We start from the raw sequence: 27761 nt of genomic DNA on the forward strand, positions 1-27761 counted from the left end.
ACTTCTGAGGGTGGTCAAACCGCTGTGTTAGCAGCACCAAAGTGAGCTCCCTGGGGTGCAGGCCTGGGCAGTGTGTTTGGAGGTCCTGGGCTGCAAAGCCTCTCTTTCAGCTTGGCTGATGTGGTCCAAAGGAAAGTAGAACAATGTGCTTTGCACCAGCTTAGCTGCAGGAGTTGCGGGAAGGAAGTGTACATTGCACCATCAAACCGTCTTAGGTGCTCTACTCTGGATTTGTGTAGGGTTTACTCCTTAGCCTTTGCTTCTCCTGAAGGTATCCCACAATGCAGCAGAGGTTTAGGATCAGAGTATTCCTTATCCTATCGGGACGCAGGTGGCGCTGTGGGTTAAAGCCTCAGCGCCTAGGACTTGCCGATCGAAAGGTCGGCGGCTCGAATCCCTGCGGCGGGGTGCGCTCCCGCTGCTCGGTCCCAGCGCCTGCCAACCTAGCAGTTCGAAAGCACCTCCGGGTGCAAGTAGATAAATAGGGACCGCTTACCAGCGGGAAGGTAAACGGCGTTTCCGTGTGCGGCTCTGGCTCGCCAGAGCAGCGATGTCACGCTGGCCACGTGACCCGGAAGTGTCTCCGGACAGCGCTGGCCCCTGGCCTCTTGAGTGAGATGGGCGCACAACCCCAGAGTCTGTCAAGACTGGCCCGTACGGGCAGGGGTACCTTTACCTTTACCTTTATTCCTTATCCTAGATGGGCTACCTTCCCAGGTGGATGATCCCTATCTGCTCCTCTCTTCCCTCTACATGCAGAAACTGCCACCTTGACTGTTGGACCCACTATTGGGTCTCGTCTCCTCAATTTGCCAGAGCCTGTCTTCGCATGCAGGGTGTCAGGCTGTTGCCAGCGACTCCCGGCTGGTTGCCCAGGAACGTACAAAGACAAGGAAGAGTTTCTTGCCGTCCGCTTTTTATTCAGTATTTACAGAGAGAGCCTATAGAACCAGCCTCTTGGATAATGGCATTGTCCCGAGCGAATCTCCACTCCCCGTCTCTCCCACTTCCTCATTTGTCATCCTCATCGCCTCCTCTCTACAGGTGCTGCTATGTGCCCTCTGTCTTTGATCTCTTTGCTCTCCTACTTTCAAGGCTCGCCGGGTTCGGGGTGGTGTTTCTGGAATGCTTTCTAAAGACACTGTGTCCCTCAGTTGTTGTGCTTCCTCCTCCTCTCCCATAATTTCCTAACTTTTCCCCTGATCTGCCCCTGAGCTGTGACCTCCCTCAAACCCCTGTTGTAAATCTTAACTGTCCCGCTCTTCCTCCTCCCTGGAAGGGTCAAGCTGGGGAGGTGGTCTCCATCATTCCTCCTCTGCCCAGTCCGACACAGGGGAAGTCTCTCATTCACCAAGGGTTTGAGCTAAGGATACCAGTTTTTTTTCAATGAATCTGGGGAGACTTTTCAACTTCAATGGGGACTGGTTTGCAAATCCGGGGACTGTCCCCAGGAAACGGGGACGTCTGGTAACCTTAGTTTGAGCCCCACCTGGTTTAGCTGGCCAGCCAAAGTTGTTTGACAGCTTCTAGGAGCCACAGGTGAGAGCAGAGTGCAAGGTGGAGACCAAATGTGGAAAAGCTACCCCAGAAGGAGCACAGCATATCCCCCACCAGAGGTACCACCCCTCCCCTAACCCCCCCTACACCCCAGAGAGCTTACCTACCCACACAGAAAATGAACGCAAAACTGGCTGGAGGTTGCAGGACTTCCATCCCCACACAATGACTACCAAGAGAAGCAGCCTTCTTGCTAAAGGGAGTGTGTTGTGATGGAAACACAGAACCTGACAGTGGATGCAGAATTCCAGAAAACCTCAGCCATCATTTAAAAAAAAAGAGGAGTGGGGAGAGAACTTTCTGGCTCAAACGTATGCTTGACAGTTAGGCAGGTGCTGAGCCTGCTGGTATCTCAGAAGCCAGAAAGACAGGATGGTGGGGTAAGACAGAAATGAATAAAATCCCCAGACATCTGTGATGGAGCTGAAGTGTTCTTACTACATGCTCTAGTTACATGCTCCAGTTATCTCCCGCTTGGACTACTGCAATGCGCTCTACGTGGGGCTACCTTTGAAGGTGACTTGGAAACTGCAATTAATCTAGACTGGTGACTGGGAGCAGCCACCGGGACCATATAACACCAGTCCTGAAAGATCTTCATTGGCTCCCAGTACGTTTCCGAGCACAATTCAAAGTGTTGGTGCTGACCTGTAAAGCCCTAAACGGCCTCGGCCCAGTATACTTGAAGGAGCGTCTCCACCCCCATTGTTCAGCCTGGACACTGAGGTCCAGCGCCAAGGGCCTTCTCGCGGTTCCCTCGCTGCGAGACTATAGGGAACCAGGCAGAGGGCCTTCTCAGTGGTGGCACCCGTCTCTTGCCAGATGTCAAGGAGCTTCACAATCTACCTGAAAGAGCGTCTCCACCCCCATTGTTCTGCCCGGACACTGAGGTCCAACGCTGAGGGCCTTCTGGCGGTTCCCTCACTGCAAGAAGCCAAGTTACAGGGAACCAGGCAGAGGGCCTTCTCGGTGGTGGCGCCCACCCTGTGGAACGCCCTCCCACCCGATGTCAAAGAGAACAACAACTACCAGACTTTTAGAAGACATCTGAAGGTAGCCCTGTTTAGGGAAGCTTTTAATTTCTGACGCTGTATTGTTTTTAATTATTTGGTTGGAAGCTTCCCAGAGTGGCTGGGGAAACCCAGCCAGATGGGTGGGGTATAAATAATAAATTTTTTAATTATTATTATTATTATTATTACCCCTGCCATGACTAGCAGAAGTAAAGTTGTGCAAAGTTAGATAACCGGGTCCTCTAAGAGACAATTTTTAGTTGTCATATGATTTAAAGAGAGTTGCAGAATTTCTTTCTTTTTTCCTGGTGCAGAAGGATTCTCTGAGCGTAGATTCCCCCGCTCTTTTGGCACTGCAACGTGCTCTGTGCCAATGTGGTGGGATGGCACTATGGTGGGCAAGCGGAGGCTACGGTGACAGCGTATGAGCCACCACTTCACTCTTCTCTCTGCAGAGTGTGTTCGGCAGCTGTCAAGTTTTGCAGGAAAGCCAGGAGAGGCGAACTGAGAAATTCAGACAAGTGGAAGTCCCCCCACCCCGGAGTTTGTGTTGTGGATTACTGCACACTGCTATTTTTAAAAAAATCAACAATAAATGTTTCTTTCAGTCTTGCGTACAATTCATTATTTATTTCAATAGTTTTACTCTACCCTCTTCTGAAGTTTTAAACAGAATACAGCATTTGCTCTTCCTGATTCTGAATAAATTCCTTCTATGTCAGTGCATTATTCTCCCACCAAGCTAGCTTGGCTTCTCCACCTTTCTTATTGCTTCAAATAGAGCCAGGCAGATGCTTTCACAACCCTCAGAGTGATTTTATGTGTACAGAGGAGCTTTTGGCTGCAATCTGGCATCTAGCATCTGGCATGAGCAGAGTAGAGCAGCCTCTCAAAAGCCACCACTTTTATCCTCCTCTTGCCCAGTGGGGAAGCATCACATTGTGGGTTGCACACGAGGCATTAGGCCTATTCCTTCTGCAACCTCCGTACAATAACCATCGTCCTCCAACACTGGCCTTCTTGTCTGGAACTCATGGGATTGGTTCACCCAAATATTTGGAGGGCACCAGGTTGAGAAAAGGGGCCTTAAGGCACCCAGCATCCCACTATTCCTACAGGCTCCTAGCATGTAGAAGCTCATAAGGTAAAGGTAAAGGGAGCCCTGACCATTAGGTCCAGTCGCGGACAACTCTGGGGTTGCGGCGCTCATCTCGCTTTATTGGCCGAGGGAGCCGGCGTACAGCTTCCGGGTCATGTGGCCAGCAGGACTAAGCCGCTTCTGGCAAACCAGAGCAGCGCACAGAAATGCCGTTTACCTTCCCGCCGGAGAGGTACCTATTTATCTACTTGCACTTTGACGTGCTATTGAACTGCTAGGTTGGCAGGAGCAGGGACCGAGCAACGGGAGCTCACTCCGTCGCGGGATTCGAACCCCAGAAGTGGCTTAGTCATGCTGGCCACATGACCTGGAAGCTGTACACCGGCTCCCTCGGCCAGTAAAGCGAGATGAGCGCTGCAACCCCAGAGTCGGCTACAACTGGACCTAATGGTCAGGGGTCCATTTACCTTTACTTTATCTATACTTGAGTAGAAAATGTAATGTGAGAAAACATCTTAAGACTGCCAGAGGGACCAGCCAGAGCCAGTGGTAGGGATAACACTTGTCCCACAGACACTCTGATCAACAGTGTTCAGGTTCACAGAGGAATTACTGAGGAGTTTATACAGGCTTTGGCTGGGCATGTACCAAAGGCTGAAATTTGCACAGGTCCCTTCCAGAAAACAAACAGGTCACAGAAAAGCTGCATTTCTCATGCAGAAAGGATTCGGTTTTTTTCATCAGGTCAAATCTTTTTTGGGGCAGAGGCAGGGAGAAAAGCACTCTTTAGCTCAGATGTCTGCTTATTTGGCTCTTTGCGATTTCCAAGCTTGGTCCATTTAATGTCCCTGAGGTAATTATTCGGTTACTCGTGGATCCAAAAACACAGACAGAGGAGTCAAGGTAACCAAGGCTGAACTCAGATTATGAAAGGCACGAGCTGCTTTTCCTTGAGGTTAATGCAATCCCACCAGTCTTTTGATTTCTGAATATACGGGGGCTGCAAGCTCTTTGGCTTTCTCTGCTCCGGTCCATAAAACCTTCTCCAGGTAAGATCTGTCTTCTTTTAGCCTGACAAATTCACTCCTAATGGGTGCAAGTTTCTCAGTGACTGCCTCTGCTACCACTGACTTGTAGTGAGCTGTATCAAGGCCAGTGCTCTGACGTACCACCTCCTCCGTGCTGAGTCCTGTCATAGCAGAGTGAATAGCGACCAGGTTGGAGACGCCAGGGCGGTGAGCAGGGTCATAGGTCACCTCAGAGGTGAAGTCTGTGACAGCCTTACGAAATTTCAGCATTATCTCCTCGGGGCTGTCTGTTATGTTCACCGTGGCGAACTTCTGAGGGTCTGATTTGGACATCTTGGATGTGGGATCTCTGAGTGACTTGATCTTCTTTGATTCCGCTAAAATCAAGAGAAAATGCAATTACGGGAGAATCCGCGACCAGAAAGAAGAGGAACATCAAGAAGACTGGAAGAAATTTAAAGACTATTTGAATAAATATTGTAATATTAAAGATATATAACCACTTGAAAGAAACAATTAGGCTTAGGATTAAACTGGAATTAAATTTATAAATAAGAAAATGCATGATAAGGAAAGTTATGAAATATGATTAGGACTGTGATATGGTCTTTTGAAACACTGATATTGGAAACTGCTACATATAATTACTATGAAATTGGAAGAGATTCGAGGAAGTCAAATACTATGTTTATGAAGATGGATGGTACTTAATTTTAATTAATTAAGTGGTAATATGCTGTATGTATCTTTTCTCTTTTTTCTCTTTCTCTTTTATTCTTTCTTTGTTTTTATTATTGTTAATCTTTTTTTTAATATGTTTATCTACTGAAAATAATAAATATTATTTGGGGGGAAAAGGAAAATGCAATTACAGAAGAGAGCTCCGCAACAGAGTGACTACGAGGCTAAGCGACATATCGGGAAGTCCCGGGTTCTAATCTCAGCTCTGCTATGGTTCACTAGGTGGCCTCAGACAAGCCACTCTCTTTAAGCCTCAGCCTTTCACCTCCAATCTGCATTATGGGGATAATACTATTGACCTATACAAACAGCTCAGGTTCGTGGGTTTGAGCCCCGCAGAACTGAGCCTTCCCTAGAACAAAGTATTAAGCCAACCAGCCTCCTCTTTCCCTACAGAAAGGGAAAGAGGCATCCCTGTTTTTACATATGAAAGCCCATTTTCTTAAGAGTGTCTGGAAGACGCTATGGGCACAGTGAAATGCATAATACAGTCGGACCTTGGTTGACGGACGCCTTTGTGAGTCGAACGTTTTGGCTCCCAAACGCCGCAAACCCAGAAGTCAGTGCTCCGGTTTGTGAACGTTCTTTGGAACCCAAACCTCCATCGCGGCTTCCACAGCTTACGATTGGCTGCAGGAGCTTCCTGCGGCCAATCAGAAGCCGCGCCTTGGTTTCCAAATGTTTTGGAAGTCGAACGGACTTCCAGAATGGATTCCATTCGACTTCCGAGGTACGACTGTATTCTAGAGGACTGCTGAAAAGCATAGGAAAAGAGGTCAGGGCAACACCTAGTACTGGAGTATCAAAGATGAAACAGATGCCATACTTTTTCAAAAGCTGCATTTGACAGCCTCTGTTTCCCTTTGTACTCCTTTACTTTGGCACCTGGCTATCTCCACTCTTCTCTTTCTTCTGCAAAAACTCCCCAAGCCGATTCACTTTACTCAACAGGCAGCCATTTGTGATAGGTTTTGTACCGTACTCACTTAGAATGGCTGTGGGCACTGGAAAGAATTCTCCGTATTTTTTGTTGAAGCGTCGGGCTGTATCCTGAGTCAGCTCCAAGTGCAGGACTTGATCCTCTCCAACAGGAACATGGGTTGACCTTCCAACAGAAATAGAAAAATAGAAATGTTGTGTGGAAGAGAGAGAGAGAAGGTTCACATCTGCTCACTCAAACTGTTTCAGAAAAAAACCCACAACACCACAGTTGAAGTAAACTGCTAGATTTAGTGGGTAATTCATGGATTATCAATGACAGATTAGCTACAATCATAATGTCCACCAGATAACTGTCAGTGAGAAAGGGCCACTGATTCACTACAGAATGAAGGGACAATCCCACCACAACTAGGTTGCTCAAAAGCCACCCACTCCTGAACTATTCAGTCCCCTTGGTTATATCACAGTGGCCTTCATTTATAAGTTATGGAGCTGTGCATTCTGACTCTTACTTGTAGAGGAGAATATCTGCGGCTTGAAGAACAGGATAGGTGAACAGACCAACTGTTCCTTCATTCATCTGGCTGGCATTCTTCACCTATTTATGTGAAGAAAAAGAAGACACATAAAGGCTTAATACCTTTATTTTTTATTTGAGGACAGCTACAAGGAGCACAAAAGATGGCAGGAGCCAGGCAATGACAAGGGCAGGCCTAAAGGCTTCACTTGTGTAACAGCTGAACAGGGATAGCCCACCTGCTAACTAAGCTAAGAAAGGCTCACAGAAACCTCACCTTCCATTGTGGAAAGTGCTGCAGGCGTGGTATGCTTGTGAGACATCCCAGAATCCAGGCGAGCTCTGCATGCTCAGGCACCTGAAACAAATCAGAAAGGCAATTAATTAGGTGTGAAGGGTTTTCACAAAAGCACAGCCCCAGTAGCAGCCCCCACTTTCAAACAAAGACAGCATGTTTATGAACATATAGAGCTGTCTTTTTATGATAATGTCATGGACTGGTTGGGTGCAGAAGAATGATGGGAGGAACCAGCAGGGGAACCAGGAAGGGAAGAAGGCTCAGAGCCTGGGGAGTGGTGGTGGGGAACGATGAGTGGTCACAGGGAAAAGACTGGGAAGAGGAGGTGTCAGAAGTAATAGGGCTTAGTGAGCGGGGAGAGTCTGTGGCAGAGAGCAGTCCAGAATCAGAGGCAGAAGCTGAAGCAGGAGAGTGGAATGAGGGAGGCCAAGAGGCAGAGATGAGACAGGCTAGCAAAGAGTCATGGGTGTCTCCCCCTCCAGCTGCAACAAGCTGCCCTCCCCATGTCTCCCAGAACCAGAAGAGGCAAGAAATGGATGGAGAGGTTGCCTTTAAGCAGGTGCAGTCTCTGATTGCCTGGAAAAAGCTGTGGTGAGGTGGTGGTGACATTCAGTCTTGGCAACTGATTTTCATGGAGGAAGACCACCGGGAATGAGCTGCTCTACTCATTAGGCCTGACACTCAACCAAGTCTGTGGAGGTTGTGCTTTTGCTAATGAAGAGTTAACTCCATCCTTGAACTGTGTGATCTGTCACTCCTGTGACAGATAACCAGTTTGCTTGTGTTGGACCATCAACTACGCTTACGGCAAACCAGGAAGTGGAAGAGGGAATGAGCATGCACAGATCTACAGCTTGTTCAACACTCAAACCCTGCTCAATCTGTGACATCTGAATCAAGCCCTTCGTCCATTTAGCCCGATGCTGTTTACTCAGACCAGGAGAAGATCTCCAACATCTTAAGCAGGTGTCTTTCCCAAGGAAAGTCACTACCTGTGACTGTTTTGATCTGGAGGTGCCAGGGGTTGACTAGGAGACTTACCCTTCCCATAAGTAGCATAAAGGTAAAGGTAAAGGGACCCCTGACCACTAGGTCCAGTTGTGGCCGACTCTGGGGTTGCGATGCTCATCTCACTTTATTGGCCGAGGGAGCCGGCGTACAGCTTCTGGGTCATGTGGCCAGCATGACTCAGCCGCTTCTGGCAAACCAGAGCAGCGTACGGAAACCCCGTTTACCTTCCCGCTGGAGCGGTACCTATTTATCTACTTGCACTTTGATGTGCTATTGAACTGCTAGGTTGGCAGGAGCAGGGACCGAACAACGGGAGCTCACCCCGTCGCGGGGATTCAAACCCCCGACCTTCAGATCGGCAAGTCCTAGGCTCTGTGGTTTAACCCACAGTGCCACCCGTGTCCCTATAAGTAGCATATAAGCTATTAAAAATGAAAGGTCGTTTGAAGCACCACACTAAAGTTATTATACAACTACTTCTGTACAGATCTGTGCTACGTAGATCCATAGGGGAATAAGAGCTGATGAGAATGACATATCCACTTTCTTACACTTCCAGGCAACCCTCTGAAGTGGCCAAATGAAGCATGGGGTTGTTGCAGAAGCACAATGAGGGTGTGAATGAATCAGGTTTCCGACACAATAAGACACTGCGGAAAAAGGCAGGAAGACAAAGAAAATGGGGCTCTCATACACTTTAGGAGCGAAGTGGGGGTCTCAACATGAGCACATGGAGAAGACAAAGAGCAAGTGTTTCCCCATATGTGGTGGACTTGTAAAAGGGTAAAAGAATATCGGGAAATGATCCATAATGAATTTGGGGGGGAATGTTTAAAAGTCCTTTCAAAAAAAACCAAAAAAAACCCAAAACCCAGAGTTCTTTCTGTTGGAGATAATCCAGGCTGAAATTCCCAGGTGTCAAAAAAGGTTATTTATGTATGCTACTACTGCGGCTTGTGTTCTGTTAGCCCAAAAATGGAAAACAAGAGAGGTCCCAACCAAAGAAGAATGGCAACTTAAGTTGACAGAATATGCACAACTCACAGACTTAACATATACAAGAGAACAAAAAGAACATATGTTTAAAGAAGGTTGGAAAACGTTTATTGAATATACGGGAAATAATTGTGTACAGCTGAAAACGCTGGCAGCATTAAGATAAATTCAACAGTGTAAATAAGTTTTGATGGATGCAATAATGAAATACTGTGTAGTTTTTGTAAAACATGCATGGATTTATGATATGTAAAATGAACCATGGAAAGAAAAGCAGAAAAGTCATTGATATCTTAAGGATGTAAAACGATTATTTTAAATTGTAAAACATAAAATTTAATTTAAGAATTATAGAGAAAGAGAGTGTAAGTAAGTGTCTCCCATACACACCCTTTTCCCTGTTTCCTCTACAATTCTGATTCTATGAAGTGGCCCTCACTAGAGAGAGTCAAATGTGTTGCATTTTCTCCAGGGCAGCCCAGTACTTCAAAATTTTAGAGCCAAGAAATCTGCTACACAGTGAAAGCGAGAGGCGGAGGATAAACTCCTGCCTTGAAAGCCCAGTCCTTCGTTCCTTAATTCTCAGTCATTGTCTGACTCATAATTGTACAAAGGCCTCCATCTCTTTACCCTAAGGGACAGGCAAAGCATATTTTCTCAGCTTGAAGAGGAACTGTGAAATTGCATTTTAGCCCACCAGAGTTAACCAGAATGCTGATCTCAAATGCAACAGGTCCAAATATGGTTGGAACAACTGCATCATTCATTCTCTCTCTCTCTCTCTCTCTCTCTCTCTCTCTCTGTCAGAACACACACAATGCATTAGGTAATGCTAACATTAACACATTGTAGAAGGACAGGGCATCACTTGTGGACGGCTGGTCCACGCGAAATATAGAACTCAAACTGGAGCAGTTTATCACTTCATCCTAGAAAACGTGAAGTGGTTGGCAGAGGCCAAGTGAATGGATGTTTCACACTTATTAAGGAACAGACAGTAGTACTGGAGGCCGACTACACAGTGGTACCTCGGGTTACATACGCTTCAGGTTACGGGCTCCACTAACCCAGAAATAATACCTCGGGTTAAGAACTTTGCTTCAGGATGAGAACAGAAATTGGGCGGCGGCAGCGCAGCGGCAGTGGAAGGCCCCATTAGCTAAAGTGGTACCTCAGGTTAAGAATAGTTTCAGGTTAAGAACGGACCTCCAGAATGAATTAAGTACTTAACTCAAGGTACCACTGTACTTAAAAAACGGCTGAAGACTGTGGGGTCAGTGTGCATTGCCTCTGCTGTGCACACACCCATTTGATGCCCTATTTGTCCATAGATTCTGCAGGTTTTTGTTAGCGCTTCAAATATTGGCAAAGCCAGAACAAGAGTGGAGCAGTGGGGCTTTTCTGAATTGGTTATACTATTAGAAATACAGAGACAGATAATTATGAAATTATTGTGTGGTTTAATAAGTTAACTGTTTACATTTGGACAACTTTTCTGCTGTAATTTATTGGAAGGAGAAAAACAACCATTTCCTTAATAACAATTTATTTAACTAAAACAATAACATTATAGCATATGTATCCATGTTTGCTAACTGATGTTGTTAGTCTATTTTTTTTGGGGGGGGGGGAAGTGTTTTAGTTTTAGCACACAAGGAAAACTTAAAACAAATCCTTGTTTCCTGATTAATAGCCTTTGGGCTATAATGTAACTTAAATAGAAAACTATCTTTGGAAAGCTTTTTCCTCCAAAAGCATTTTATTTTAAAAATCCAATTTCAATGTTAAAAAATCCTATTTTTTTTTAAAAAAAGATTTTTTTATTTTTTTTACAAAATCATTGCTTTTTCCCCACCCTGCTTTTCTTACACTATGGAGGTGTACACCAAGGAAGAAGCCTGCACTTCAGATCTTTAACCTTTGGAAAACAACATTTCCCTCTCCCTCAGTTTTCTCTTTTATAAACTTAAGTTTAAATATTGATTTGTCAAAGATTACAGTCAGAATCAAGTCAAACAGGAAACCACATAGGTTTAGAGAAAAGTTGTCCAAATATAAACAGTTAACTTATTAAACCTCACAATAATTTCATAATTATCTGCCTATGTATTTCTAATAGTATAAGCAAATCAGTAATTTTTGATATAACTGTAAAAACTACTCTGAAAATTTATTATTCCAAAAATGAAACCTTCATCTGGTTGTAAATATTAAGCTTATACCAGCAAGAATCAGTCTTTCTGTAAAAAAAATAAAATGATTTAAATCAAGTCTTACTGACTAGTGATTTAAATCAATTTGATTTAAATCAATTCTACCCTGGAGAAAAGTGTAAAGGTACTTTTGCTATAATAGAATCATTTGAAGTTCGCTTGCTCCTCCCCCAAGTCAAGCACAGAATCTCTCAGCTTTTCTTTCCTTCTTTAGCATCACATGCTGGAAACCAGCAGTTCTTTTGTAGAGAATTGAAGGTGGTCAAGAAAAGCCCCACTGCGCCACTGTTGTTCTGGCTTTGCCAATATTTGAAGCACCCCAACAAAATTCATAGAGGATAAGGCTATCGATGACCACTAGCCATGACAGCTATGTTCTGCCTGCCTGGTTGGAGGCAGTAGGCTTCTGCATAAGGTAAAGGGACCCCTGACCATTAGGTCCAGTCACGGATGACTCTGGGGTTGCGGCGCTCATCTCGCTTTACTGGCCGAGGGAGCCGGTGTACAGCTTCCGGGTCATGTGGCCAGCATGACTAAGCCGCTTCTGGCGAACCAGAGCAGCGCACGGAAACGCCGTTTAGCTTCCCGCCGGAGCGGTACCTATTGATCTACTTGCACTTTGATGTGCTTTCGAACTGGGACCGAGCAACGGGAGCTCACCCCGTCGCGGGGATTCGAACCGCCAACCTTCTGATCGGCAAGTCCTAGGCTCTGTGGTTTAACCCACAGCGCCACCCACGTCCCTAAAGGCTTCTGCATACCAGTTGCCAGAAACCACAGGCATGGTGGGCGCTGATGTGCTCAGGTCCTCCTTGTGCCCTTGCCCTAGGAAGTTGCCTGCTATGAGAACAGGATACTGGACTAGGTGGGCCACTAGCCTGATCTAGCAGGCTCTTAGGTTCTCATAAAATGGGTGGCTAATTTTTTCTAATAAGGCTGTTTTCCATACTATTTGATAGCACTGATCCATGCTTACTCCTGACAGCTCTCTCCAGTGTCTGGCTATGATGTTCCTGGCTGCTGAGAGTAGGTGGGTTATGAGCTCTTTATGATGTGAGTGGGCATTATTATCTTGGAAGGTGTTTAGTAGGGCCAGTTCTGGGGTGACTTCTAATACTTGCTTAGTTATTTTGCATATTTCTTGCACGACTGATGTCCAGAAGAGTTGGATTTCAGGACATTCCCACCACATGTGGAGGTATGTGCCTGTGGAGGTGCATCCTCTCCAGCATTTTGGTGAGGTTCCTGGGCATATTAGCGCTAGTTTCCGTGGTGTTAGGTACCACCTGTAAGTGAGTTTCAGAGTGAGTTCTTTTCTTTTGCACTAATGTCTCACAACAAATGAAACTGATCTGTAAAAAATGCAACTTGAAAAAAGAGACAATGCAGGTATTTTTGTAAATTAATAAATCTTTAATAATAAATAAAAAAAAATTAAATGGGTAGCTAACCTTTTTTGTGCCAAGGAGTGCATTGCCCTCTGGGACTACATGCCACTTGTTTCTGTTTCATCCCATACTGCCCATCCCATACTTCCTATCACCATCACTGAGAACCATTGAGGTCCAGATAAAAGTGCTCAGGAAGGAGTACTATAATCGTCTGAATTGTTTCCCGAGGGCTGGAGATGGCCAAGCACTTGGGGAACGCCAGAGAAGAACTGAGAGCTCCTTACTGTTTCTCTGAGTCCTTCAACCTGCTTTTTCAGGAAGCAGAACCACCAATGAATCTTTAGCAAGCTGTTGGGGGTTGGCAGACCTTCCAAAAAGGCCTGGCGAGCCAGATTATGCCCACAGTGGCTGGCAGGTTGCAGTCCCTGGCACAGACCATCAAAAGAAGAGCAACAAAAGACGAAATTTATAGGGCCATGCAACAATCACCACTCTGGCATGACAGCATCCGTTTACATTAAAGCCCCTCTAATTTTAATCCATCAGCCAAATAAACACAGCCGTGTTAAGGGATAATAATAGACTTACTTTCCCCACTGATAAGACACTTGTTTAATAAGGATTTTAATGGCTTCCATTCTTGGTGGTTTCTTACATTAAATGAGAAATCTCCAGGCAGAAGACATAACAATTCCTAATCAGACCTACTGATTGCACCCCACCCCAAGCAATTTATTTATTTAGGGCATTCCTATCCAAGGCAGAATTTAAGGCAACATACATGGAGCTCCAAGGTGGTCCCTCATCCAGATACTGACCAGACCCACACCTGCTTAGCTTCATCTGTGAATGCAAATGGTTCCCTTGAAATGTGGTGGGACTGTAACTCGCACCATCCCTGGCCATTAGCCATGCATGCTGGCACTGGTGGGAGCTGTAGTACACAATGTTTAGAGGGCGCCACACTCTCTGCCTTTGCACCAAAGGTTGCACAGGATTTCACAAGTTAAGATACAGTGGTACCTCGGGTTAAGTACTTAATTCATTCCGGAGGTCCGTAATTAACCTGAAACTGTTCTTAACCTGAAGCACCACTTTAGTTAATGGGGCCTCCTGCTGCCGCCACCCAATTTCTGTTCTCATCCTGAAGCAAAGTTCTTAACCTGAAGCAATATTTCTGGGTTAGCGGAGTCTGTAACCTGAAGCATATGTAACCTGAAGCGTATGTAACCTGAGGTACCACTGTAGTAATAAAGAGCTGCTGAGCTGAAAGTTGAGGCATAAAGCTATGGCCGTTCAAACACCAAAAGCAAAATTAACACTCAAAATATCCAGAACTGACTGATAGCAGCTTCTGAAAATGACCATCTTAGAGATGGCAAACACTGTGCAAGTTTATAATACAAACACAAGACGCATGCTATCACCACCAAAGAAAACTAAGTGAACAAGAGAAAATCTCTACCTCTGTCAAGAACAATTTTCTGTACACAATCTCAAAATGTTCTATGTTTTTCAAAATTGAAATTGTTCACTGAAAGATAAAGTTGAGTTATTTTTAATGGGACCAGAAATCAACATGGTTGAAAAGGCTTACTTTTAGGGAACCCTACAAACCAGACATTCCTTCCCACCTCCCTTTCCCCCTGCTAGCATAGCCAGAGTTTGCAGTTCATAGAATCATAGAGTTGGAAGAGACCACAAGGGCCATCGAGTCCAACCCCCTGCCAAGCAGGAAACACCATCAGAGCACTCCTGACATATGGTTGTCAAGCCTCTGCTTAAAGACCTCCAAAGAAGGAGACTCCACCACATTCCTTGGCAGCAAATTCCACTGTCAAACAGCTCTTACTGTCAGGAAGTTCTCTCTAATGTTTAGGTGGAATCTTCTTTCTTGTAGTTTGGAGCCATTGCTCCGTGTCCGCTTCTCTGGAGCAGCAGAAAACAACCTTTCTCCCTCCTCTATGTGACATCCTTTTATATATTTGAACATGGCTATCATATCACCCCTTAACCTCCTCTTCTCCAGGCTAAACATGCCCATCATGACATGGTGAATTATATGCCCTCCAAACCAGAATCAGAAATCCGTTTGAAACCATGGTTTCCGATTCTGGTTTGGAGGGCAAGAATTAATCATATCATTTGCAGATTTGAACACCAGAACAAAATGCAGCTAGTATTAGTCCCAGAAACAGAGGGGCTGGTTATAAAAGAGAGAAGAGGGGGGTCGTTTGCATTGCGCTATTGGCATGTGATGGTGATGGAAGCAGCAAAGGCATATCTTTCAGGGGAAACCTTTTTACTTCTACATGTTAGGACAAGTACTTAATGCACATTAACCCATGACTCTTGTAGATTAGTGGTCTAATGGGCTTTCCTGAAACTTGGACTCTATTTCCAACTTGGCAACTGTTCACTACATGTTGCAATCAGCACTAATGATTTCCACTCTCCTCTGCCTAGAGGATCTTCCTCTCTTTAGCCCATCCTTTACCATAACGTAGAATATATCTACAGCCAAGAATTCGCTAATCCTCAACCAGCAACAGCCAGATGTTTTCATAGTGGTCAGAAGGATGGCAAAACCAACACCCCTGGGAATTAAATGCTAAAGTATTGTCCACGTTGCATATGGGATGAAAAGTGGTTGATTTTCTTTTGTTTGAATCACACACTTTGCCAGTTTCCACAATGACAAATCCTAGACGACTGCAATTCTATGCACAGAGACTAAATCCCATTATACTCAGCAGGACTTACTTCTGAGTAGACTTGCCCGGGACTACACTGCAAAAGGTGCTGCTAGCGGAATACCAACTAAACGAAACCTTTGCTAGAAACTTAGGCCAAGGCAGTGGCAGTGACGTAATAGGCAGCAGCTCCGAACCTTGTGTGTCTCCTGATGGAAAAGCCTGTTTTCCGTATAGATATTATCTTTCTCAGAAAATGTTTCCTGCAGCATAGCTAAAAATACTTGGAAGAACATCAGCATTACAAATCCCTCTATTTATTGTTTCCCATAGGAAGCAAGCTATGTCCATTAGCTGATTTCCCCAAAGATGTGATCATCCAATATGTTGTATCCCTAGAGCTCTTACTGGGCAAAGTTTCAATATTTTTTGCTGGGATTCAGGTGTTCCCTCTTCTACTCAAGGCAGTCGCAGTTGCTCTCCTCCTCTGCAGCCCTCCGTCCAGCTATTCCAGAAGTCCTCAATTTTAATCTGTCAACATATTTGGGAGGAGCCTCTTGAAAGAACTCTGTCTCCCTTTCCATTTACATCCAACACTATTATATGAAACCGCCATTGTTCTATTTCTCGATGAAACAAAAGTTTACTCATTTGTGAAAAAATATTTATACAGTACACTGCTATTCATTAAAAAAATATCAGAGCAGTTCATAACAATTACACATAGCACCATACACTAAAAACCATATTAAGAAGTTAAAATCAGAAATCAGCTAACTATTGTGGAAAGAGAATTGCCTGCAACAGCCCGACAGAAGAGAAAAGGTGATGGTGATTTGCCATGGCATATAACCAAAGGTATATACAGTCGTACCTAGCTTAGTTCTTAAATGTTTTGGCTCCCGTTCGACTTTCAAGGTACGACTGTATAACCAAAACTTCTCCCCGACAGGGTTTCTCGTATTTTAATCAATATCTTCATGTCAGTCTTAGATTCAGAGGTTTGAGAGTAGTGCTTCCTGTCCTGTGCTGCTTCTTTCTGTTCGGTTGCTGTATTTTATTGTTTATTGTAATCCACCCTTGTGGGTTTATTCCTGGCCTTATTTCTAAATAAGCAAATCAATGTGTCTTGAATGATTTTAACATGTGTGTCTCACCCTTCCTCCAAGATGCTCAGGGCAGTATACATTTTACCTCCCAACAACTCTGGCCTGAGCTCAGTCACCAAGCTTCATGTGAATTCTCAATCTAGACTGAAGCTCAATATTCGGCCCACTGCTCTATGCCTCAGGGATGGGCCACACTTCTCCAGCCTGAGAGACAGATTCCCTTGTGCCTACTTCTCTGGGGGGTGGGGTCTGTGCTACTGATGGGAGGGACAAATGCAAAAGTGGGCAGGACCACTCAAACATTATCTCACACATTTTCACATGCATTCTCCCACCTAACACACACAACGGACACCATTCATTCCCTTACTCACAAACATCCTTACATTCACACACAACATGCAGATTCTCACTCCCCACGCCTGCAAGCACAATTGCTGTGTGAGGGAGATTTCTATGGAGAATGCAGCTTGCGAGGGTTAACACTACCACAGTAGTGGAAAGCACAGTGATGCTCACCTGACCTACCAACAGCTGAGTCACTGCTGCTTATTGGGAAAGAGAGTGGGAGGAGAAATTTGGCAGGGAGGTCAGCATGGTGCAAACACACCAGCAGTAGCAGCAGGTTGTTTCTGCTGCAGCTTTTGCACCACTCCCAGCTCCCCACTGCCTTGCCCCTTTCCTTATTGGTAAGCAGCTGTGCCTTAGCTGCTGGGAGGCCACCACACCGTCTATCCACTATAGTCCTTCCCTCCCCAGCTAATCTCCACAAAGATTGTCCTTGCCCCATGCAGCAATTACATTTGAAAACAGCCTTCTATTAGAGCTAATTGCTATGGGGGGGGAGAGCTGCAGACCTGATCGGGAGGCCCCCAGGGCCAGCAATTCCCTGCCTCTGAAATACAATGTAGATGGGAGATGACAGTAATAGTTAAATAGAAGGTCTTATTGCAGCTGCTGAGTGATCTCATTTATGAAGCCAATTGACTGATGGCTGATGTTCGCCAACAGGAGCAAACAAGACGACTAACATTTTCCTGATGCCTGGAATCTCTCTCTGGACTTTGGAAGGTGACACCCTTTACCTAGAAAGTGTGCCAATTTTGCAATTTTAATTTGGACTCAGAAAGAGGAAAACTTTGCTGCTGAGTGCCAATGCAGTGGCTCCCAAAGGACTCTCCTTATACATTTGTAAACAGGTAAATATTATGAATACATTGTTAAATTCTAAAATAAAATAAGTTTTGAAACATTATGGCAATACAGTACAGTTTGGCTGATCTGTTTATTCTCTCGTGTATAACATCTTTTGGCTGAATTAGGCTAGATGTTCTCCATTTAGTAGAGTCCTTTGTGTCCCGTATAAGTTAACTTTTCTTCCCTCTCTTATAACACAATACATTTAATATGAAATCAAACGTTGCAGGGTTTTTGTTCTGATGTATTATAGTTGTATCCTTTATTGGTTTTATTCAGGGGTGTTGGGTTAGTTCTTTAAACCATGATTATTATTTATTTCATTTATTACATTTGTACCCTGTTCTTCCTCCCAAAGGAGTCCAGGGCGGTAAACATTAAAAGGTTAAAGGAGTTCAAGTTTTAAAAACACATATTTAAAACATTTAAAAACAGTTCAAACCCATTCAAAACATTGTGAGCACCTAAAACCTTTTAAAAGCAATCACATACCATTCAGTTATTAATTTTGCAGCTGTTAGAAATTGTTATGTTGATGTAAATCTACACTAAGAACTAAGAGTGTCCAAGGAATTAAATAAACAAAAACTAGCAAATGGAGAGTTATGCAAATTTGCCAATGTGCTTTCTTGTGTTTAATAACCTCTCTTCATTCATACCCTCTTCCCTCGTTCTCTCACTTTCTCATTCACATACTACTCATTCAGACAAACTCACATACTGTTCAGACATCTGATCAACACTCAATGGTACTGCTTACTTTGTTCCACTCTTTTCATTAACATCTGTCCCTAAGCTCTGGATGCCGACTTTTCAACGAAACGAAACAAAACAGTCAGAACGCCCTTACACATCCTGTTAATTCATCAGCAACTGAGCCAATGGAGTTATCTCAAAGAAGGTCTCATTTCAAAATAGAGCTGGCAGACTTCTCTCACCAGTTAAGGCAGTGCGGTGTTCAAAATTCTAACCTGCATATACCCCAGATCAGATCAGATCAGAATAATCTTTATTTGCATCAGCCACTAGCCATAGCAATAAAATAAAATATACTGAGGACAGAGGTAAAAAGTTAACTATACAAAATACATTTTGGAGGTTTACATCAATAATCAAATAATATACCCCAGGTTTTTCCCTTTTGTACAATCTGTTGGGCACAAGATGGGTGGGTGGTGGTGAAGGAAATTCTGTGAAACTATTAAGTTCTGTGATTTAACTTCACATCTCATTTTTTCTGTTGACCACAGTAAGTATCCTCAAAAATTATCCAAACCTGGCTTTGACTTCTAAAGCACATATATAGATAATAATGGGGGGGTCTCTAAGTGGAGCTATGCTCTGTCCACTGAAATCAGATGCAGAACCGGAGGGAGATACTGACCTGGGATTGTTGGAAAATGAAGCACTTCTGCGGGCTGATGCCACAGGCAAGGAGAACAGCAGTGACGTCTAAGATGCTCGTGCGTAAAACCGTTGGTTCCCTTGGTATGGTGAGGGAGTGGAGGTCCACAATACTGTATAATATGGAGCTGCATTCTTCCTGTAGCTTCACCCAGCTTGTGATAGCACCAAGGTAGTTTCCCAGATGAGGGATCCCGGTTGGTTGAATGCCAGAGAAAATCCTTTTCAGACCTTTATTCTGGAGCCAAGCCATAACGGAATGAATCATTAGCGTAGTAAACAATCACAGGGAACTGAACAATATGAAAGTTCCCAGGTACATACCTGCAACTTTCTGTGCAAATACATAGGACAAATACAGGCAAAAATATGGATATTTGAGCATACGGTAAACTCTACAATTACTCTCAGTCACAGCACTTTGGGGGCTCATGAGCTTTTGTCCATTTCAAAAGGACTCTGACCACGCAGCTTTTAAATTGGATTGTACCCTAGCAGCTCAATCTTCCACAATTTGATAGAATTGTGATATATTATTCAAAGGCAGTCATTTTAAAATAATAATAATAATAATAATAATAATAATAATAATAGACAAACAGTTGAAAATTGCTGGGGATCTTGGCAATCTACCTTTTAGTGATGTGCAAGTGGTTAACAAAAACATCAATGGTTTGTGTAAGCAAAAAATAAAAATAAGTGATTTACAACTGATACAGATTTATAGTGTGGATGGGCCACCTCTTAATCCTGCACACTTCTTCCCCCACATAGTCTTTTACTGGAACCCACAAACCTCATCTCCAACTGAAACAAAGCCTTATTAAGTGCTTCTGTACTTGCTTATTTCTGTATCTTGTTTACCTGCGTAACCCCTCCCTCTAAATTTAGACTGTAAGTTCCTTGATCAGCAACCTATTTTTTTAAATTATTTTTATTATATTATAAAACATCATGACAGCACTGTAATAACTTGCACATTATGGTTTTTTAAAAAATATTTTTTTAAAAAAACCAACAACCTCCTAATCTGCTTTACGTGGTGAAGATTTGTGTTTTTGTTAAACCAACTGCTGGACTGGTGGGAACAGAAACAAAATTGCAAGTCTTAAATATAAAGAATATAAACCACTGCTGTTTCTCAGTGGAAGACTGGAAGTTTGCTACAATACCAGTTACGTACTGCTATTCAAAGACTGCAAATCTAAGCATGGTTACTTGTGTGTAAGCCTTGCTGAACACAGTGGAAATTTCTTCTGAGTAAGAATTCACCGTATACACTTCAAAAACAGCTGAAGAGATTGTTCGGCTAAAACCTTCGTAGAAAATAGTTGACGCTCAAGAAAGAATGTTGTCATGTCCTCAAAAAAACTGTAATGGCAGTATCATTATTTCCAGCTCTGGTTATTCAATTTCTTTTTGCTAGTCCTTCCTTTCTCTGTATGCCAGAATGTTTTTCAGATATTCACCATCTCCCTTATTCCTACGGGAGACAAATATTCTTGTTGACTCAAGAAGGAAACTCTAAAGTATGACTGTCCAAACATATATAGCAAAACCAAGCCCTGAAATATAACTTGGTATTTGTCTTTTTTAAGAATCCGCTTAAATCATCAATCATAAGTGAGCTCTGACAGACTGATCTCTAAAAAGGAAAGCAACTTTCTGGGTGGCCCATTTAACTTTACTTTCCACTTTCGATTGTTAACCAAAGCTCATGCTCAAATGCAACACTTCTTCTTCCAAGACTGTTTCTCCAAAAACAAAAGGGCTGCTACACAACACTGCACCCCAGTGTCATATTCACCTCCTCCGTAATGGATAGTAAAAAAAAATTCCCCACATTTGTCTAACATCATCACCCTGCTGTGTTGCATTCCCCATATGTGGCAGCCAATGTTGTGGAGTAGGAGTGAAAAAAAGCACTAATTATATCAGGACAGAGGGTATACTGTATTTTTCGTCTATAAGACGCCCCCATGTATAAGACGCCCCCTATTTTGGGGGGACTCAGATTTAAGAAAATCCACCCTCGACACTATCTGTGTATAAGACGCCTCCTAATTTTGGACATTATTTTTTTTTGCGGGGGGACGGGACCTAATACACGGAAAAAGACGGTATTTTACTTGATTCTACGGAAAGAGGGTACCCTTTCTTCTGCTCATAATCCTACCCTTAAGAGATGCCTCTGGACACACCATCAAATTCGTATATACGTTGTAAATGCAACAGATCCTATGCCATACCACCCGCAGCTTTTGAAACCCTCCCAGTTTCAGAAGTAATCTGCCATGCGGAGTAGTGGGCAGTTGCTGGAGCGGCTGTGGTTCAGCAGGAAAGCACACACACTTTGCATTCAGAAGACGCTGGGTTCAGTCCCAGATATCTCCAGCTAAAAGGGTCACAGAATCAAAGAGAGAAGAGGAAGGGAGAGACCCTCTGACAGAGACCCTGGATAGTCAGAAACAGTCAGAAGAGACATCGCTAAACTTGATGAATCAATAGCCTGACTCAGTAAAAGGCAGCTTTGTGTGGTAGACACATGCCCTCTTTCCTACCAGAAAAATGCTAGGTGTTTTTGTTTTGTTTTGTTTTATAAAGGGAAACCTGCTATCTTGAAGAAAACAGCAAGGTTTCCTTAACATGCAGAACACTTGCAATTTGCTAATTAAAGGTGCAGATCGTGAAGGACAGATCGTGAAGCTGAGGCTCCAATACTTTGGCCACCTCATGAGAAGAGAAGACTCCCTGGAAAAGACCCTGATGTTGGGAAAGATGGAGAGCACAAGGAGAAGGGGATGACAGAGGACGAGATGGTGGGACAGTGTTCTCGAAGCTACCAGCATGAGTTTGACTAAGCTGCGGGAGGCAGTGGAAGACAGGAGTGCCTGGCGTGCTCTGGTCCAGGGGGTCACAAAGAGTCGGACACGACTGAACAACTAAACAACAACAACAATTAAAGGTGTAGTATGATGTGAAACGGAAAAGGAGTGATTGCACTAAGTGCACAATCAAACACTATACCTCAAATACCGTGATCCATTATGGATACTTCAGCAATAAAAAAAATATATTGCTTAGAGACAGTTCATAGAGAAACAACTGAAATGATTAAATGCCTGGAAACAACTAATTTTTTTTTGTTGTTGAGGGGGAAGAGAGATTGAAAGAATCACATATGCACAGTTTAGCTAAATTAGAACATTTGCTTTCTTCCATCCTAAGCTTGCCAGAGTCTGGTCTATTCCACTTCAAACACTCCAACAACAATACCCTGTAATCAACTGGAAATAATTTTTATTTAAAATATTTTCCATGTGCTGATGTTTAAAGCTGGGAAGAGGTGAAGTTCCTATTAGGGATCCTGAGAATCTTATTTTCACTATAATCTCCAAATAACCATCACTATCTCGGCCCCAACTCTCTGCATCGGAGAAACAATTCACTCATTCAGTCATTAAGAGCTGTAGCAGAGAAAGCTCATAAGTGCAAGTAGTTACAGCCTAAGTAGGAACACGAATGATATTTACAGTACATCTGTATCCAAGGTGCCTCATCTTCTCACAAACCCGCTATATCCTTTATAAAAATACTGAGCTCAAATTGGATACGGATGAAGGAAATTACATATGCTCCAACTGTACTGTTACCTGACTGTAGATAAAACTTTATAAGGATAAAAGAAAGCATAAGCTAAGAAATTACTTTGTTATATCCACAAAACGTTAACAAAATATTATGTCAGCAGATAATGAAAGCCTCTTAGGAAAATAAATGGCAGTGATAAAGCAGTGGGGTTTTTTTAATAGAGTAACCATTCATCAAACGGGAGCCAAGAGATTGAATGACACACTATCTGATTAACAGTGCAATCCTACACGTTTCTACTCAAATTTCTCTACATACTTTCAGGTGAGTGGGCATAAATTCCAGCCTAAGAGGTTCAGGTAGAGTGGAATTCAACAAACAGATTGTGTATTTCAAAAAGGGAAGTACAGTGGTGCCTCGCAAGACGAAAAGAATCCGTTCCGCGATTCTCTTCGTCTAGCGGTTTTTTCGTCTTGCGAAGCAAGCCCATTGACGGCTTAGCGGATTAGCGCTATTAGAGGTTTAGCGGCTTTTAGCGGCTTAGAAAAAGGGGGGGGAGGGGAAAAAACCCGCAGGAACTCGCAAGACATTTTCGTCTTGCGAAGCAAGCCCATAGGAAATTCGTTTTGCGAAGCGCCTCCAAAACGGAAAACTCTTTCGTCTAGCGAGTTTTCCATCTTGCGAGGCGTTCGTCTTGCGGGGCACCACTGTACCACATTAACTCCCAATGGACAGAATAGCTAGTGACAAAATCAATGGAATTGGATTCAAAACTTAACTTTAAATTACAAATACTGGTGGCACATTTTAAATCTTAAAGTGCTTGACACATGCTATGGCATGGGGGAGATAAAATGAATCATGCAGGAAAGAAATATAAACATATAATGGTCACAGATTAACAAATCGCCCCATTACAATTGTGTAATGAGGGGAATATAAGTGGTAGATTATTGATAGTTTTGGCAAAACAATGCAATAATGAAGTTTTTCCTTGTGCTGATGGTTTTTAAAATGCTTATAACGCTTCAGTTATTATTGCACAATATTTTTCTGGATTTGATACCTCATTAATAATAAAATACGAGTTGCACAAAGCGTTTCATTTCAACTTAAAATAATATTCATTAAAAATAAGAATTCTGAAATCATAGTGCTAAAAGCCACACTGCCCTGCTACAGGCTTTGCTCACTGTTTATTCACCCTGCAAGAGTCAGAAGGCAACATAGCAGGGAGTTCAGTCTGGTGTCATGAAATCATAGGGCTGGAATGTGCTTGACTGAAATGTTGAGGTCAGGACATCAGAGCCACATGCTCAAAAGATCTGGAGTTAGTAAAGGATTAAAAAGAGAGAGAAAGAGTATGTTTCTCAAGAGTTCCCAATGGGCAGAAATATAAGCCATAGGAGATGCCAACTCAGACTACAGCCACTCAAGAATTACCATTTCTGTCCAGAGAAAAAATCCCTTAGCATAGTACGGTTTTGTGACCAGTCTTAAAAGACCTCAACCTTTGCTGGAAACAGGGGCATAAGATCCTATATAAGAGCAACAGATTCATTATCTGAGTGTAGATCGTGATATAGGCAAAATGACACCAGCCACCCACAAGATCAACAGGCTTGGGGAAACCTTAAAGGTTTGCAGAGGTACATATATGCAGAATAAAAGAACCCTAGAAGAGAGGGGAGAGATGCAAAAAACAGCCTACTGAGGAGGGTTGAGAGTGCCTGGTAGGGATGGAAGGCTGACTGGAGGATGTGGAAAGGGAAATGGAAAACGAATGGAAGAGAAATGTAATGGAGTATCATTAACGGTGGTCTGTCTGGTTGGCTGGCTGGCTGGAACCCTGACCACTCTGCACAACAATACAGTGGTACCTCGGGTTACAGACGCTTCAGGTTACAGACTCCGCTAACCCAGAAATAGTACCTTGGGTTAAGAACTTTGCTTCAGGATGAGAACAGAAATTGCGCCACAGTGGCACCGCAGCAGCGAGAGGCCCCATTAGCTAAAGTGGTACTTCAGGTTAAGAACAGTTTCAGGTTAAGAACGGACCTCCGGAACGAATTAAGTTTTTAACCAGAGGTACCACTGTATTTTGTTGCAGGTTCTACTTGTATATGTTATGAGCTCCACAACGTAATTCTGTAGAATGAGGAAAAGTGATTTCTAGAAGACACCAGTAAGCTTCACTTCCATTGTACAACAGTCCTCAGGTGTGGTGCGTCAGTTGTTTTTACTGGATGGTTTCCCAGTCCTTGTACTGGGCTTCCAACTCTGCTTTTTTAACTGGCTCAGCTTCTGAGCTATTAACAATCTAACACAGAAATTTGGCACCTGAAGCCTTCCCCTCGACTTTTTCAACACGAAGAAAGCTTTGCTTGCTTACATTTTTGAATCACAGTAGATACGAGCACAGAAACAGGGGGGTGGGGGGTGGAACAGGTGTCAACTACACTATTGCCTCTGCACATTTCTTATTTATTCATCTTTAAAAGCAATATAAAAAAATGGTGTGGAATTTAGTTGGGAATAATCAAAAGATCTAACATACAGATTTTGAGAACCTTAGTATTACTAGTCAGCCATACCAATATGGCCATTAACGTGCAGATTAAACAAATTGTTCCAATCTCCCCCCGCCCCTTTTCTTTTCGAAATCATGTTATGAAATACAGTTATGGCGCACGTGCTGTTAACTGTCAAGTTAAGTCAGTGCTAGCTGGCTCTGAAGCCTTTTCTTTGGATTTGTTTGCACTTTGGAGTAGAAGATTCCAGTTTACAGATCTACCCATCTGTTTAAAGAGAGCAGGTAAGGAAACGATAAGGTCGCAAAGCTAATTTTAAATACAGGTGTGTTTGTGTGTGCACGCTCATATGTATGCAAGCGAGCAGGAGAGAGAGAGAAAGAACGCAGGAAGAGAGGAGCGGATCGCTGCTGACATGTGCGACGAGAAAGATTGATGGCTTCCCTCTCTAGTTTTCCCTACTGTGAAGGCACACAGGGGGTGGGGAAGGGGACGAAGAAGCCGCTGCGCCAGCGACAAAGCAAGCTGCTTCGCTTATACCACTTGAGCCCTGATTAATGAGGCGGCAGCAACTCAGGAAATGGAGAAGGATCGTGCTTAGACTTCCCCCTTATTGTTACTTAGCTATAATTTGAGCCACAGAGTTCCACATGTTTTTAGTTGGTTTGCTAGTTATGAATTTCCAAATCGGTCCGACAAAGAGAAACTGCCGGGAGACCGAAGGAAAGAGCATGTTTGGGGGGGCAGGGGAGAGAAAGAGAGAGAAACCTGTGTGCAAACTCTTACCTTGAACTGAAGACTATGAAGTCTGGATGTGCTAGCAAACATAGGGGTTGTAAGCCAGTGCTACTCAGAGCAGACCCACTGAAATGAACGAATGCAAGTTAGTTGTGTCCATGCATTTCAATGGGCCTTCTCTGAGCAGGAGTAGCTTTGGATGCAGCCTGCTGCTCAAGTAAATCATGCACACAAACTCAGCATATATTATACCTGAGAATAAGGCTGCAATCTTAACTCCACTTACCCATCAAATTCAATAGGACTTACATAGAAGGTTAGGATTGCACGGTAAGTCAATGGGACTTACTTTTGAGTAGATTTCTTTAGGACTGCATTGTTAAATCTATTTAAACTTGTCAGTTAACTGCATCAAATACCCATTAGCACTATTAAGTCAGGGAAATAATAATAGAAATAATATTTGTAATATTTATAAAACCCCTATTTTATACACAATCTCAACAGGTACTCAGGGCAATTCACATATTACAGTACACTAGTTTAAACCCACATAAAAACACTTAATACTGATTGTGAAGACTGAGAGCAAAGAATAAGGAAAAGTGATACTAGATCGGCAACATCCAATATTTCCCTGGCACCATTTCAAAATTTTACCATGTGCTTAGGTAATATTCTCCCCCTCCTCTGCACATTCCTCCTGCTTTTCTCCTCTTTTCTCTTCTGCCCTTCTCTTCTAAACAATATAAACAAGCAAACAAATTAAAATAGTGGTGATACCACTGATAAGACCCAGCTTAAGAAGCGTGACACCCATTTTGTGGGTTCCAGCACACTAAAGGGGAATTCACAAAAATACATAAATCTCCTAATAGAGCCTAGAGAATCCTATCCCTGTATAAATATACAAAGCCTGTATCTGCATGTGGAGGGTGCTCCAATTTCTTAACCCCCTTCATGTAAGATTTCCAGAAGCCATCAGCTGCCTGCAGTGGATAAAACGATTTTAAAAGGCACTTCAAAGTAAGTGGCGCTGAACTAAATGGGATTTTCTTCAGAGTGAACATGCAAAAGATTACACAGTAAATGGACATTTGGTTAAATTCAGAAGGGCTGTACTTACGTCTATCTGTTTCTTACACATGCCCACAAACCACTCAAAATAATTTGGAAATTATAGCAAAACCTTCTACATGCACATCTTTAACAATGGTTTAAACTTCATCTATATTTGAAACTAGAAATACTGTTTGGAAGTGTAAACCAACTAGGTTCTAAAGAGGAAATATACTCCCTGGCAAGTTCCCTCCCAAAAAGTAAGGAGAAATGTGTGTGCGTCTTATGGAGCGAATGCAGGCTGCACAGCTATCCCAGAATCCAGAACAGCAAGAGGGATTGCTGCTTACGCTGCACAGAGATCCCTCTTGCTGTTCTGGCTTCTGGGATTCAGAATATTTTTTTTTTCTTGTTTTCCTCCTCCAAAAACTAGGTGCATCTTATGGAGCGAAAAATACGGTATTCTGAGAAATGTCTCAGAAGCTTTATTCCTTTTCTGTACCCATTATTAAACATTTTCAAACTGCAGAATCAGTGACTTAAAAGTAGTACAGAATGCAGCAACCACTTCTCAACATGATGAGTCTCTGGAACAGGACACACTTTTGTTCTACTGTGTTTCCTATTGCCATT

The 27761-nt window shown here is 43.2% G+C and overlaps 1 protein-coding gene across 2 annotated transcripts in view; it reads right to left on the bottom strand.

The window, feature by feature from the left end:
- Positions 1–4377: 4377 nt before the first annotated feature.
- Positions 4378–27761, bottom strand: part of WARS2 (tryptophanyl tRNA synthetase 2, mitochondrial) — a 29751-nt gene continuing 6367 nt past the window's right edge. The window contains exons 1-6 of one of the 2 annotated variants that reach the window (XM_079960337.1): positions 26118–26174; positions 19190–19447; positions 7175–7255; positions 6893–6978; positions 6425–6543; positions 4378–5074 (exon numbers count right to left, since the gene is read on the bottom strand). In XM_079960337.1, coding sequence (XP_079816463.1) covers positions 4626–5074; positions 6425–6543; positions 6893–6978; positions 7175–7255; positions 19190–19447; positions 26118–26159 — 1035 coding nt within the window. In that variant the 5' untranslated portion in view covers positions 26160–26174 and the 3' untranslated portion in view covers positions 4378–4625. Of the gene's footprint in view, positions 5075–6424; positions 6544–6892; positions 6979–7174; positions 7256–19189; positions 19448–26117; positions 26175–27761 lie in introns of those variants that run through there. The other variant, XM_079960336.1, reaches the window with a different exon arrangement.

This window comes from Podarcis cretensis (assembly GCF_951804945.1).
Source record: "Podarcis cretensis genome assembly, chromosome: 17".
NCBI classification, from domain to species: Eukaryota; Metazoa; Chordata; class Lepidosauria; order Squamata; family Lacertidae; genus Podarcis; species Podarcis cretensis.